General features: G+C 36.1%; 1 protein-coding gene across 2 annotated transcripts in view; it reads right to left on the minus strand.

Annotated features, from left to right (window-relative positions):
- Positions 1-15,437, minus strand: part of LOC106059515 (collagen alpha-6(VI) chain-like) — a 66,562-nt gene that overhangs the window by 21,010 nt on the left and 30,115 nt on the right. Inside the window, exons 13-26 of one of the 2 annotated variants that reach the window (XM_056044096.1) lie at positions 15,181-15,285; positions 14,583-14,696; positions 14,346-14,484; positions 13,898-14,021; positions 13,347-13,422; positions 11,886-11,990; positions 11,376-11,489; positions 11,155-11,293; positions 7,319-7,442; positions 6,491-6,566; positions 5,406-5,510; positions 4,314-4,427; positions 3,313-3,451; positions 2,305-2,428 (exon numbers count right to left, since the gene is read on the minus strand). In XM_056044096.1, the coding sequence (XP_055900071.1) occupies positions 2,305-2,428; positions 3,313-3,451; positions 4,314-4,427; positions 5,406-5,510; positions 6,491-6,566; positions 7,319-7,442; positions 11,155-11,293; positions 11,376-11,489; positions 11,886-11,990; positions 13,347-13,422; positions 13,898-14,021; positions 14,346-14,484; positions 14,583-14,696; positions 15,181-15,285 (1,598 nt within the window). The remainder of the gene's footprint in view (positions 1-2,304; positions 2,429-3,312; positions 3,452-4,313; positions 4,428-5,405; positions 5,511-6,490; positions 6,567-7,318; positions 7,443-11,154; positions 11,294-11,375; positions 11,490-11,885; positions 11,991-13,346; positions 13,423-13,897; positions 14,022-14,345; positions 14,485-14,582; positions 14,697-15,180; positions 15,286-15,437) is intronic. The other variant, XM_056044097.1, reaches the window with a different exon arrangement.

Raw genomic sequence — 15,437 nt, forward strand, 5'->3', positions numbered from 1 at the left:
ACGGTCGACCTCGAGTTTTCCCAATGTGGCCAATGAGTTGAGAATTTTTTTCTCACTATTATGCACATACCTTGAAATTTTAAAGAAAATCGTTAGAGCCGTTTTTGAAATAAAATTTATATATATTTAAATATATATACATACATACATACATACAAGAATTGCTCGCTTAAGAGTATAATATCAGGTGACCGAGCCTCGCTCGGATGAATAATTTGTTAAGAAAGGATATATAGCCTACCCGAAGTCATTATGGGAATATTTTTGTAATTACGAAAATGAAAGATCGGGTAAAGACTATCAATCCGAAGAGTTGCTTTTTCGTCCTGTCAGTTCTCAATGTAATTGTACATGGCGATTAGAATAGAAAGTCCCCCCAACTTTAGGCCTATAGAAAACCACAGCTCAGGTCTTAACGTTTTACATTGCTTCTTTCGCGTAAAACTATTGGGCTATTGTTGTAATTACGAAAATGAACGATATGATAAAGACTACTAATCTGAAGAGTTGCTTAGTGTTCTGTTAGTTCTAAATGTAATTGCACATGGCGATTAAATATAAAGTCTCTTAAGTCCTCCTATAGTCTAGACCAACCACAGCTCACATCCGTCTTATAGTTTTACAATCCATCTTTTGCGTAAAACTATTGTAGGCCTACTATTATTGGCTTGGAAGAACGTCTTTGCAGTGTTACTTCTCAGATGGTTACGTTCAGACATTTAATTATGGAATTAGTATATATTCATTATGGCTTTAGTACGAAACATCAAGGGACGCAAATCTCTACGTTATAGGGTAAAACAGGCACTTTGTGACAAAGTAAAATGGCAAATATTTTCTTAATAGACTTAAATCATTGCATTAGTTTTCTAAAGAAACGTTTCCGTGGAGCACCCGTTACGCCGAAAAATATGTTCGTCCCCCATACGGGATACGTGCCCTGCCCAGCCTGACTGTGGGACTATAAGAAGTTCATAACGGCTTTTGTCATCCATCCATCCATCCCAGTGGTGCTACAGCCCGTGGAGGGATATGGCCTGCTTTTACAGATCTCTCCATTCAGATCTCTCCTGGGCCTTCCGTCAACACGCTCTGATTCCAAGCTTTTTACCGAGGTTTATAATTAAATCAAAAGAGGCTGCAGCGTACGCAAACTCGCTGGCCGCTGGCTAGATATCATGTTTAGTGTGAGCAAGTAAAGGGCAGAGAAGCTGTGTTATGACCATTTCCTTTGTTTTTGGTACAGGACAGTAGACACCGAAGCATGAACACATGGTAATAATTCACCAGCAAAATAATAATAATAATAAGGCTTGTCTTCGATTCCGAAAATTAATGAGGATTGCAGCTGTGACCTACATATTTTGCCACATACAGGGCAAGAATAACCATTGTCCGCGGTGATCGATTAAGATTTTCTTTTAGCGTCTGCGTCTGTCCTCGGCAGCAGATTTTCTTTTGGTCCCAAATGTGTATCCGCGTCCTTTGTATAGAGGGAATTCTTTAAGTCCGACAGTTACGCTGGACAGAGCAGTATCCTGTATGGGAGACGAATCTCAGACGAACGTATGCCAAAGGCAGTCTAGCACAGAACGAGAAAGCTGGAGGTCACCAGCAAAAAAAAACAACAATGTAAAAGGTATCTACACCACTCTACGCAATTAAAAAGTAAACAATTTATTAAGCACTTAAAACACAATAACTAATCATACATCGGCACATTTAATTTCATTACTTTTCTTTCATAGTTTTATAATAAATCAATCTACAGTAAGATGGTGCGCAAATGTTTAATTAGGTCTAATGGTTCTTTAAAACTTGTTCTTGTTTGCAAAGAAATATTTTAGTGTACTGCGATAAGCATAGTGACGTAAGCAGCGTTTTTCCCGTTTACGTCATGGAAAATTTTCATTCATAAAACATTCTAGCCAAAATTAATTTTTCGATAATGAGGCATTTTCAAACTGATATAACGGTCGACCTCGAGTTTTCCCGATGTGGCCAATGAGTTGAGAATTTTTTTCTTACTAATATGCACATACCTTGAAATTTTAAAGAAAATCGTTAGAGCCGTTTTCGAAATAAAATTTATATATATATATATATAAATATAAATATATATACATACATACATACAAGAATTGCTCGCTTAAGAGTATAGGATAGGATATAGACTATGATAGAAAGTGATACGGAGGCATAGTGAAAAACTAAAGACCAGGTTGGACACTGAAGCAAGGTCAGACCGAGGAAAGAAAGCAAGCGTTTGATAGGAGAAAGACTTTTATGTATCTATAACTAAACCTGTTGATCTCCGTTAGTGGCCAGGTTGTTCAACTCTGTCATATCAAGTCCTTTACCCACTCCAACACCCCAGATGTTGATGCCTTTAGCTTTCGCCGCCTCTGCCTGTTGTTTGGTTTTAGTCCTGACAAAGAAAGGAAATACATTTTAAAACAAACAGTAGGACTTAGTTCTCCATACGTGCTGACTGCGTTGTCAACGATAGTGACACTGATGAATAGTGACACCAATGAATTGTAGAACCATAGATGACCAGCACAATCTCTACCTAAGATCATCTTTGACCAACGTCTATCGCAAGTGTTACTTGGCCAGAACACCGACCTATATAATTTTTGTCTCCAGTATCTGATCATACTGCAGGCGTCCTCTTGAATTGAACAGTAGCAGATTATCGTGAGTCTAACTCAAGCTTTATCAGTTGAATTTCTTATCTTATCTTATATAATACATACATTACTTCAAAATAGAAGATGATTACGTCCTACGCGTCATGCTTTCAGTCATGCATATTAACCATTCACTTAAATTCTGCCAAGTCACTGGTTTTCCTGGCTAGCTCAGGCAACCCATTCCATGCTCTAATAGCACCAGGGAAGAAGGAGCACTTGTACAAATTTGTCCTAGCATATGGAACGAGGAATGTGCCTTTATCTTTGTGTCTTTCTGAGTATTTTATTAAATTTTGTTTTTGTATTTCAAAGAGATTGACCACCTTGTTACCGTAACTAACAAGAATGCCTTTGTAAAAAATAAATCTTTATTTTTGACTAATTCGAAACTAATTTTTTTAGTGTTCTTGGTCATATAGAAAGTCGTATTTAGACTTGAAAAGGCCCTAAAGCTATTTAAGATTTGTTACCCTTTTATGACCATTTATAAGTCCAGATATTATAAGCCCCAAATATTTCTTGGGGGCTTGTATTACCCATAGGTAAATCCGACCCTATTCATGTTCTTTCATTGGTGATGCCATTCAATAGTAGGGTCCTTATTATTTCGACTCACCTGTTGTTGGACTCCCCGTCGGTTATTATTATTATGGTCATCGGGACGTTTCGTTTCTGTGACGTCAGCAGCTCCACAGCCTTCGCTATCCCGAGATCTGTAGCCGTGTTCTCGTCAGGGTATTGCAAGCTGAGTACAGCTGTGATAGGTAGAATATGAGATACATAACGAATGCACGAATGCTTTATCCATTACCTTACAAGATATGTATCATTGATTGGTGGTGGAAATATTTACAATTAACACTATTACGAGTTAAGAGATCAAACAGAACTTCTGCAAAAAACGACATACAAGAACACCGACTTGTATATATATTTAAATCAAGCAACACATTCCATTCAGGGGCGGACTGGGTGTCAAAATCATTCCAGTCATTTCTATACAATCCGGCCTATACATTGCATATCATATAATGGACACCCTATTCTAGCCCTACCTGTCCTCACAATCATTATGTTAACTCTTTCTCTCCGTAATTATTTACCACATTCTGGTGGAATCAACGCTGATATCGTCAGTTAGGAGAGAAAGAGTTAAGTTTGATAACGTATGCATACAATGGATTCTATATCTTTATAAGAACTATATAGGCCTTATGTTGGTTTTTAATCGCTAAGTGTGAAGGCCCTACAAGGATGAAGCCTACAAGTAGCACTGTCTACGGATGTATGCTATTATAGTAATTCGGAAAATGTGTTAAGATCAAATTAGTATTAGAATTTCAAGTCTGTTAAAATTTTTTAAAACACGTCGCTCAAAGGGTCAATTTTATAAGAGAATGTTATAAAAATTTTAAAACTTAGTCATAGTGATCATTTCGGTGATCGGCCGATTTGGGTACTTGCTCACCGGGCATTTGCCCGAAAGTCCATAATAAGCCAGTCCGCACCTGTATTCCATTTAATCAATCTGGACATTTAATCTAACTAACATTTCAATGTGCTTGTGAATTGACGTTACGCTTTATGAATGATGAAAACTGCCATAGGCGTATCTACCTTGTCGAAATATGGCTACATCTGTTATTAGGTCAATATATGTGTTGACAATTCTACTGTACAGCACAGCCCCAACTCGTGTGTCATTTGGGCCTAAAACCAGACTGTTGACAGCTGAAAAATTAAGACATTAGTGTTAGGCACAAATATTAAGTCATAGGGGCACTTGCATTGGCGCCCGCAAGTTGTTGTTCTTGACTCCCCCCCCCCTTCTCTCATTTTGAGTAGCCATTTTTTTAGCTAATTTTTAGCATTAATTTGGACTATCAAATATTTTTTTTCTAAGTAGCAAATTAAAAAGTAGCGCTTCCACTGAAGAGCAGTTGTAAGAATAAGAGAATATTGTAATAGCTTATTGTTTGTGCCAACTTTGTGCAGAGTTGGATTTAGTATTTTGACTGATGAAATGCAGATATTTCAGTTACTGAGCAGATGTCTTTGGGCGTTCAGTTTGTTGTTGTGGCTTTATTGTTTGGTCCCTGCAGTTCAGAGAGTCGCAGTGTTTGTCTCTAACGTCATTGTCAGCGGATGCATGAAGTATGGTCTAGTCATGGACAAACTGCTCGGCTAAGGTTGCAATGTCCCCTGATGGTTATCAGTCAAAAGCGTGTTTAGACACAAGGATTGCAGACCCTGTGTGGTCCTGTTGGGCGCCCCTGGTCACTTGTTATTAATGAAAAAAAAACTATAATACAAGAACAAGTCTTTGATATTTTGCATAAGTGGCTGATTAAAATGTAACAAGCAAAATATAAAAATATTTTTTGACAACAAAAAAGCTTATCTAAAGGGGAGAACCGTTAAATCATACAATATCTCTCAATACTGCAATTTTAAATCCTCTTTTCTGTATGAAAAATTAATTAATTATCACTTATTTATTATTTTTTTTTAAATTGATTCATACATTGTCATGGTCTATGAATAATGGTGCAAAGTTTCAACTTAATCCGAAATTGAGAAGCTGGAGAACAAAGCGAAAACAAATTGTGACAGACAGATGAAGTGAGTTTGTATCTAACTGACAGATGGAGTGTCAGACAGATGGAGTGAGTTAACATAAGCTTTGTAATAAATAAAGTTCTAACTTACCAGTAGATACAGTTGATAAGATTCGGTTAAAATTATCTTCTCCTAGACTGTTGGAGCCATCAATGACAAACATGAGATCCATTGGACTTCGGCAGACAGAGGTTTCTAGAGCGAAATAGTAAGAATAGAAATACGTGATGTAATAACACGGCACTACTCCTCAGGACCTCAACAAAAACAATCTAAATAAGGACAAATAGTATTGTGAAGAAACAAGTTCCTTTAATTGTAAAGTGCCTTTTTAATCGTGAAGCATTTCAAACCTAACAAAAATACAAGCCTAACATTGTATACAGAACAACTCCACTAGAGGACTTTCTCTCTTCTTGTTTACAACACACTCCTGACTTCCCGCAAGTCCCTTAACTCCCAGGTACCCAACACTTGACCGTGTGTCATGGTTGACCACACTTAGTGACCGTGTCACAACAACTATTTTACTGGACAGGTAAAACAACCTGCAGAGCTGCTAACAAGCTTAAGATAAAAGAAAACTTTTTTAAAAAAATAAAGCTTTTCTAAGGAAAAGAACAACTAATTACAGCAATTTATTTGAAAATTACTGGGTTTAGCCCCTCCTATGCTATATAAAACAAAATTAATTAATTAGCACTAAATGATTAATTAATTAGGTATTTTTGTTTGATTCGTGTATTGGTGTCGACTATGTAAAATTATGCTAAATTTCAACTTGATCCGAAAATGGGAAGTGGAGAAAAAATGTAGTAAGAGGACTAAATCCACATATATATATATAATTAAGTAGCATTTATTTTCCTTATTTCCAAATCAAAGAAAATAATCATTAACAATTAACTAATTGTTTTTTTATTGACTCATGTCTTGTCAGGTTGAATGAATAATTGTGTAAGGTTTTAACTTGATTCAAAAATGGGATATGGGAGAAAAAATCTTGTTAAAACCTTTTACCAGGCAGACAGAGAGACAAACAGACAGAATGAAAGACAAACAGACAGATTGATTTGACATAAGTTGTTTTATAAAAGAAAAAACATCTAAATTATAATTTCTTTTTTAAATTTTGTTCTGTATGTAATGAAGTTGTCAATGCGTTTAACATTTACCTATCTTGTTACACGCTGAGCTGGTCAGATTCTCAAACTGGGCAGTAAACTGATTAAAATCTTCAATAAATACCGTCTGCAATGAAGAGTAGTAAGATTAAACAAATAAGAAAATGATGAGTAAAAACAAAATGGTTGCCTTTTTTCAGAACTTTGGAATCTATCGTGTAGAAAATGTAGGACTTATCTATTTATTTAATAAGCGTGTCATGTGGCCAGCACAACGACTACCGATTTTTCTATAACTTGGTTTTAAAACCAAGATCTTAAGCACTTAGCCACCATGCTAAGAATGATGTTTGTAGTCTAAGCAGTTGAACTATGTTATAACTAGTTGTAGGAGTCGTATGAATATATGTATTTTACTGTACGTTTCTCCAAGATTCCAAGATTTTAAACATTGACCTTGAAGCTAAAAATAGTAAATTACCAATCTATGGGAATGATGATATAAAGATCATCTGTTTCTGTGGCCCACGGTTAACACGGAGGTCAAGAGGCCAATACAAGAACCAATAAAATTGTAATTTTCCAAAAAAAAAAATTATGTCAGGTACTGAGTTGGGCCCCATTGAAATCACGAAATTCAAAATACCACTTATCACTGGGACTAGGGCTCAAGATCAGTCGGTGCGGCAGCCAAGCGCTCTACCATCTGGCCACCACGCCTCTGATCCTGAAGATTGGAAATGTTAATGACTACTAGGTGTTAGGGAGAGAGAAGTTCGTAAGATGTAGCTAATAAGTTGAGAATAAGAACAATTGCATATAATATTTATGGTTATAGGGAAATTAATAATTGACATCTTTTTTTTTATATTTCTTAACCTGTTGGGCTCCATTGGTTGCGAGGTTGTCCAACTCTGTCATATCAAGCCCTTTTCCCACGCCAACTCCCCAGATGTTGATCCCTTTAGACTTGGCTGCCTCTGCTTCTTGTTTGGTCAAGGTTCTGAAAAAGATAAGTATAGAAATGTATTAAACAAATCGACTTCTTTCTTTCTCCTGGCCTAAATGTAGTCTTATAACTGATGTAATTGTTTTGAAAAGGCTCAATCTCTAATTAGAATCGTCAATAAAAGCACAAAATATATATATTTTGTAGCAACACAATTCATTAAAGAAAACGCCATTTACGAGATTACTATTCGTTTTAAATTAGGTCTTACTTAAAATGCATACTAGTTAGCTTTTTATCTTTAAAAAAAACTGCTTGCATAAGTGATTTAAAAAATTAGATTTTTCGCTTTCAGAAAAAAAAGTAGCAGTTGCATCAGAACTTTGAATGGTCTAAAACAGGGGTCGGCAACCTTTTGAGTCAGAAGAGCCAAAAATTCCGATTTACAAAATTTTAAAGTTTTTAAAGAGCCACAACATTTTTTTCTTCCCAACAATAAATAGTAATCATACAATTTTTTAATGAAAAAAAAACCCAATCCATTTATTCATATATAAGTAGTGTTTTTCACGACAAATTCGAATATATATATATATATATATATATATATATATATCAGGGACGGACTGGCTATATGGCGGTGGGCCGGTATCCAAATGGGCTTGTAGAGTCACCTAAAGGGCGTCATGAACGCCACGATACATATTAAATTGAAAAAAAAATTATAACATTCTCTTATAAAAGTGGCTCTCTGATTGTCGTGTTGTTTTTTTTTAAATCGTTTACAGACTCCACATTGTAGGTCCTAAATAGTCATTATTCTAATTTAATTGAACACATTCTCCGAAATAATGTAAACAACTGACGTCCGTGGACAGTGCTTCTAGTAGGCTTCATCCTTTCAGGGCCTACACACTAAGCGATGAAAAAGTAACCTAAGGCCTGTATTTCTTATGAAGATGTAGAGCATTGTAGAGTTATCGATAAAATGTTAAACTTAACAATTATTTTGATGACATGTAGGCCCATCGTATGATATACAATTTATGGGCCGGAGTGTACAGACATGCCTGGGCCGATTTTGACACCCAGTCCGCCCCTGATATATATATATATATATATATATATATATATGACATTATTAGATAATTATTTTTTATTTCGGTAACAACTAAAGAAGTTAAACATTTATTTACAATACTAACTGGTACTTCAAATAACAAACTATTGAGCAAACAAATTCAATGGGAGCATTTGCTTTGCATGGTTTTAGAAAGTTTTGATAAATTTGGATCATAACTTATTACTTATTATTTCTAGTTTCAAATACGAATCTTAATTTTCATTTGTTAGTTGGCTTCTTATTTTACTTTTATTATATTCATGCATGAGAACGCTTGCTCGCACGAATATGTCGATCCAAAGATACTCAGCACTGCAAATGCCAACTTTTTCACCTCACTGTAGCAATCTGGAAGATTATTCCATGCGTCGAATCAACTCGAGACATTTCTTTTAAAGCTGTCCACTTTTGTTGCGTTACATACATTTCTGGACCTTCAACTCTTCCAACTTGCTTTTCAACTCTGCAAATTTTCCATTTTACAAAGCTTTACTTTTTAAATCGATCAATCGCATTTCTAGAGATCCAGTATCAATTCCATATGGATCAATGTGGATTTTGTTACTGTTTGTGTTGAGAGGATTTACTAGGAATTCTAGAATGGTTTTGTTGGTTTTGAACTGCTCAAATCTATCTAGAAATTTAGCTTTGATTACTCTTTATAACTGTGCTGAAGTAATTCGTGTCAAAAGTTTCACTGATTTTATGTTTTAAACATTGAAAATGAAGTAACTTATCGCTCTGAATTTCTTCTGCAAAAAATAATTAACTATTCTTCAAAAAAAAATTTTTTTTCTAAAAAAAAACATAGGATGGCTTTTCCTTTTCTTGATTTTATTTAAATCGATCTTGTTGTCCACAGGGCGTTTTTTTTTTTTGCACTGAGTTCGCTCTATCTTCACCTCTAGTTTGTCAGGAGGGCGATAGCATTTCTAGAAGTTCTTCTTTTAAACCTTAGGAAGACATATACATAACAATCTGTACCGTGTCTTTATGCCACAAGACTCATCTATAGTTTATCCACTAAATCCAGGAAGAACAATAAACGTCTTCTAAAAGAATGAAGGGTCAAAGAGTCAGAATGTAATAAGACAGTTCAATATCTTCCATCTGCAAATAGGTTACATTTAAAGACATTTTGGCTAGTCTTTCGTGTATTGTTTTAGCGGATAGTGTCAAATCATTGATGGTTTCGTTTTGTTTTTTCCAAGATTTCTTGTTTGTTTTTTAAATAAAGAAAAAGTTCTTCAAATGCACGTAGGAAGCAGTCTTTGGCATACTCATCATCTGTAAATGGTTTGCCTTTTTGTGCAATTTCTAGTGGTACCGCAAAGCTTGCCAGATTAGCATGACTTGTGGATTGTTTCCAAGTTTGAGAAGATAATCGGTTCTAACTTATCTACTTGAAACAACAAACTATACATCACATCTGTGGTGAAGATGACAATTCGTCTTGCGTCGAAAGCGAATTAAAACCTACATAGAAATATCCAACGACGGCCGAGTGCTTCCGACAGACTGACAACAGTGATGACGCGTGTAATTGGGAGAGGTGTGTTGAAAAGCGAGTAAAAGTGGCTGAGAGATTGACTCGGAGCCTAATCATCGATAAAAAATTCAGAACTATTTTAAAAATGTTTCGATAAAATAAATAATATTTGCGTATGGAACTAAAGAGCCGCAGTTTCACATCCAAAGAGCCGCATGTGGCTCGCGAGCCGCAGGTTGCCGACCCGGGGTCTAAAATATTGTGATGTCGGATTTTCACTATCATTTTCTAGTTTACGAGATCTAAACGGGACGGACGGACAGACGGACATTTCACACAAAACTAATAGCGTCTTTTCCCCTTTCGGGGGCCGCTAAAAAGAACATCTTAACACCAGATTAAAGATTTACAACGCTCACTGTAAAGACTCTTCTCATCATGAAGCATTACAAGAAATCACTATAATGAGAAAACATAGACCGCCCTTTCGCTTGACAAGGAGGAATTGACTTTGTTAACAACTTTTTTTTACATTACTTTTTTTTTTTGTACCGCATTAAAGTAATAAAATAAATGCATTAGTAAGGAATACGCTGTGGAGGTGGACAGGGAGAATGCAGATGCTAGAGAGAAAGTGGAGATGGATTAGTCACACCCTTAGAAAAGATTAACAACGGAGCTAGAAAGGCCTTAGAGTGGAACTCCCAGGGAACAAGACGTAGAACAGGGGTTCTTAACATGTGGGTCGCGACCCACTTGGGGGTCGATTGACGATTTGCCAGGGGTCGCCTAAGACGATCCAAAATATGGATTGTTATGTCTATAGTTCTATTGCTGTATGTGTGTGCGGGGAGGGAAGTCGCGGCAGAGTGGGGGATTGTGAAAAGGGGTGGCCAAGCTTAAAAGGTTGAGAACCGCTGACGTAGAGGAAGACCAAAAAGAACATGGCGACGCAGTATATCGGTACTAAAGGAAGCCGAGAGGACATGAAAGAGCTGGGAAGCCATTAAAAATCTAGCAAGAGACTGTGGAGAATGGCGTGTTTTTAATGACGCCCTATGTTCCATGAAGAACTCAGAGAAAAGATGCTGATTAGTAAGAAATGAAATTAGTTTTACGAAGATAACTAGTAAGCCTAGAATCCAGAATCTCACCTGTTGTTTGACTCTCCATCAGTTATTATCATCATTGCCATGGGTACGTTACGTTTCTGTGACGTCAACAGCTCTACCGCTTTGGCTATGCCAAGAAATGTTGCTGTTGTCTCATCCGGGTATTGAAAACCAAGTATGGCTGAAATAAATACAAATAGCCATAGATGCAGCCGAGACATTTTTAGTTCATTCTACTGAAAACAGACTGAAGTTATTTTAACCTTTCTTAAAAACATCGACATCTGATACTAGCTGAATGAAGTTGGTGACAGTTCTACTGTAAAGTACTGCGCCTACTCTCGTGTCGTTTGGTCCAATAGCAAGACTATTTACAGCTGGGGAAAAATAAAAACATTAATTATTAGCTAAGACCTTCCTACAAGAACAGTACCAGAAAATAAAAGAAGAGGCAGACAGAGAAAGAGATTGGAAGACAACAATAAAGAATGGACCGAAAGAGATTAGAAAGAAAGGAATAGAGAAAGAAGGTCGAAATGTTTAGGCTAAATAGAGTACCTCAGTGACGATGACATTAGTTACTAAGTATATCTACATTTTTCTCTGGACTCATCGGGCCTTTTAACACTATTTTTAGAATATTGCTACCCTCGAAATAAAAAAAAAAGAAAGACTTGCATAATATGTTTCTGGTCCTGTTATAGATTAGTTTATGTATGTTATAGTTATATTAATGTTATTTATCATTACACGAATGTAAGTAAGAAGCCTACCTTCTGAGACAGTTCTAATGATCAAATTGAAGTTGTCTTCTCCTAGACTGTTGGAGCCATCTATCACAAACACGAGGTCTATTGGACGACTACAAACTGGAACTTCTGTAAGAAAAAGTCAAAATAAAATTGTTATAGATGCATTAAATGTAATACTACATTCGATAGCATTGATATCATACTTTTCTAGATATTTTATATATACTTTTTGATATTTTAGGTTTTTGGCACATCGGCTCGGCAAAATTGAGGCCATGTCCTGCCCTAGTAAAAGCCCAGCATAATCGTTTTACAAAAAATTTCACTGTATATGGAGACAGACTGAGTGCTGGTTCGAATCTCGAAATAAGCAAAAGGAATGAGGTGGTTTTAGTCAACAGAAAGAATAATATATATTACTTCTCAACTAACCCTAGAACAGATGCATCCACATGCACGAACTGTGGCAAATTTTGCCGCTTCAGAATCGGGCTTCAGATTCAAGAAAAAAAACGAAAACAAGTAATTCATCTAGGAGCATCCATTGACTTCCGGAACAAACCCCCCCCCCCCCCACTAAGTATATATAATATTATGGTAAATTTAAAACAACTAATACATATAATTATTATTTTTTATTATATAATGCTACTTTCATGCTTATATCATGCTTTGAGCGCTATGGTCCAATCTCATTTGTGGACCAGTGGGTGGAGAGGGTATCTGGGAGAAGGTTTTCCGTGCTGCCTTTAGGCGCTCAGTAAACACAACTCTGCTTGAGTCGGGTGTCGAACCTCGAGTCACTTTCAAGAGTGTGTGTGTCTAGAATAGTTCAAGCAATTTAGCCTCTCGGCCACGCTTCCCACAACTTGTAGCTTGTACATCGTTTTTAAACTCGGTGCGTGAAGCAACATAAATACAATTAATGTAAGTAATCATCTCATTTCGACTACTTTATAATGAATACAAGAAGCGGTAACAAGATGTGGAAACGCATTTTCTGTAAAATGAAATTTGATATCCAGATAACACGCAATGTCTATTAGTTTCTTAATGCGTAAGTACTATATGAAAATGTTTCAACCAAAGTAACACCTCTTGTTTAAGACAATATCTATAGAAAAATAAATTAAATTAAAATCGTTGTGTAATTTATAGCTCAACTCAAGTATAAATCGAATACAATTGATTCAATTTCCAATGTCTTATTTAAGAATAAGGAAGAGGATATCAATGCATGTAAATAATTATTTTGTAAAAGTTTTTTTTTTCCATTCAAAATTTAAATATAAATTCTTATGTAATTTGTAATTTTCATGAACAAAGAGTAATATAGTTATAAACAACTTGACAGGTTTTTTAATTATTATTTTATGAGTACAGAAATCTAATAGATGTCTTTAAATATACGGTTTTCTTCTAGCACCATTAAGAATAGAATTGAAACGTCAAATTCTATTCAGACTACACTAAGTACATTACCTATTTTGTTACAGGCTGCGCTGGTTAAATTTTCCAACTGGACTGCAAATTCTTGAAAATCACCGATAAAAACTGTCTACAAAGAAATAAAATAATAAAATTTAGTTAAAATAGAAAGTGAAATTAACATTCAAGTTATGAAATCTTTCATCATCCTCTCTATATACAAAGTTAAATTAGTTTTCAATCTTTCAATGTTATTAATTAATGTATTTCATGTCTCTAGCCCAGGGGTTCTCAGCCTGTGAGTCGCGACCCCCCTTGGGGGTCGATTGACGATTTGCCAAGGGTCGCCTAAGACCATCAGAAAATATGGATTGTATATTGTCTACTCTTCTATTGCTGTATGTGAGTGGGGGTGGGGGATCGCGGCAGAGTGGGGGATAGTAAAAAAGGGTCGCCGAGCATAAAAGGTTGAGAACCGCTGCTCTAACCAAAAGGACTGCTGAGGACAAAGACGACGAAAAGATAACCTAAACCGACCATCGCCAAACTCCGACTCACCTGAATCGAAGACGTCCTTTATATCTATATATAAATGTTGAGCTAACCTGTTGGGCTCCATTGGTTGCCAGGTTGTCCAACTCTGTCATATCAAGCCCTTTGCCCACGCCAACTCCCCAGATGTTGATGCCTTTAGACTTGGCGGACTCTGCCTGCAATTTGGTTTTGGTTCTGCAAAGAACAGTATAAATATCAAATATTGAATTATCATTCGTATATGTGGTATATGCACATATTATTCAATTTTTTTTTTATAAATATGTTTATGTTAATAAGTTTAGGAAGAGACAAAAGACTATATATTGTATAATAAGACAGAAAGACAGATAAAACTATTAGCTTATACTGGCGTAATTAGAAGCTAGTTACAACACTTTCCTTCAAAAGATAAATATTCGGACGGATATCTTATTTTACTATGCTCTAATCCCGGTTACCGCCGAATGTCAAAATGTACTATCCGATGTATATATATATATATATATATAATGCTACCTGTTGTCAGATTCCCCATCTGTTATTATTATCATCGTCATTGGGACATTACGTTTCTGTGACGTCAGGAGATCCACCGCCTTCTCTATGCCAAGATCTGTAGCTGTTGTTTCATCCGGGTATTGAAAGCCAAGTATGGCTGTAATCATATTAATATTAGTTTTATTTAAAATTAGACTGTTAGTTTAAAATTGAAACTTTTAATATACTACAAATAAAAAACAAAGTTCCTCTAACCTTTCTTAAAAGCATCAACATCTGTTACTAGTTGTATAAAACTGGTGACATTTCTACTGTAGAGCACTGCGCCTACTCTAGTGTCATTTGGCCCAATGACAAGGCTATTCACAGCTGTGGGCAAACAAAGCAAAAACATATTATATGTGTCTGTTATCAATGACTGCATCTAAAACTTATTTAAAGGAGAGGGAGTCAAAAGAAGTGATGAGAAGAGAACATCAAGGAATTGACAGGCCTGTCGATGAACGAGACTCTATGGCAGGGGTTCTCAACCTGTGGGTCGTGACCCCCTTGGGGGTCGATTAACGATTTGCCAGGGGTCGCCAAAGACCATTGAAAAAATGGATTGTTTTTGTCTACTCTTCTATTGCTGTGTGTGTATGCGGGGGGAGGGGGGGGGTTGCGGCAGACTGGATGATTGTAAAAAGGGGTCGCTGAGAACAAAAGGTTTAGAACCGCTGCTCTATGGGATGAGAACTTCAAGTATGGACAGGCCTGTCAATGTGATGTGGTATATTGCAAGTGTAAAAATGTTAATAGAAACTTATAGAGTAAACATATATTATAGATTTACGCTTTTAGGGTACATGCTTACATTCTGAGACAGTTTTAATGATCAAATTGAAATTGTCTTCTCCTAGACTGTTGGAGCCATCTATCACAAACACGAGATCTATCGGACGACGACAAACTGGAACTTCTGTAATAGAAAGTGTAAAATAATTAATTAATTACTTGTAATAGCAGATGGAAGACTCTGAATTCAAACCTCTGTTGCCTTCCAGCTATACCCAGTCAATGGAAATGCTTCCGGAGTCAACGCTGTGGAAAAATCAGGAGCTGGTGACCCTA

This window comes from Biomphalaria glabrata, chromosome 10 (genome assembly GCF_947242115.1).
Source record: "Biomphalaria glabrata chromosome 10, xgBioGlab47.1, whole genome shotgun sequence".
Taxonomy (NCBI): domain Eukaryota; kingdom Metazoa; phylum Mollusca; class Gastropoda; family Planorbidae; genus Biomphalaria; species Biomphalaria glabrata.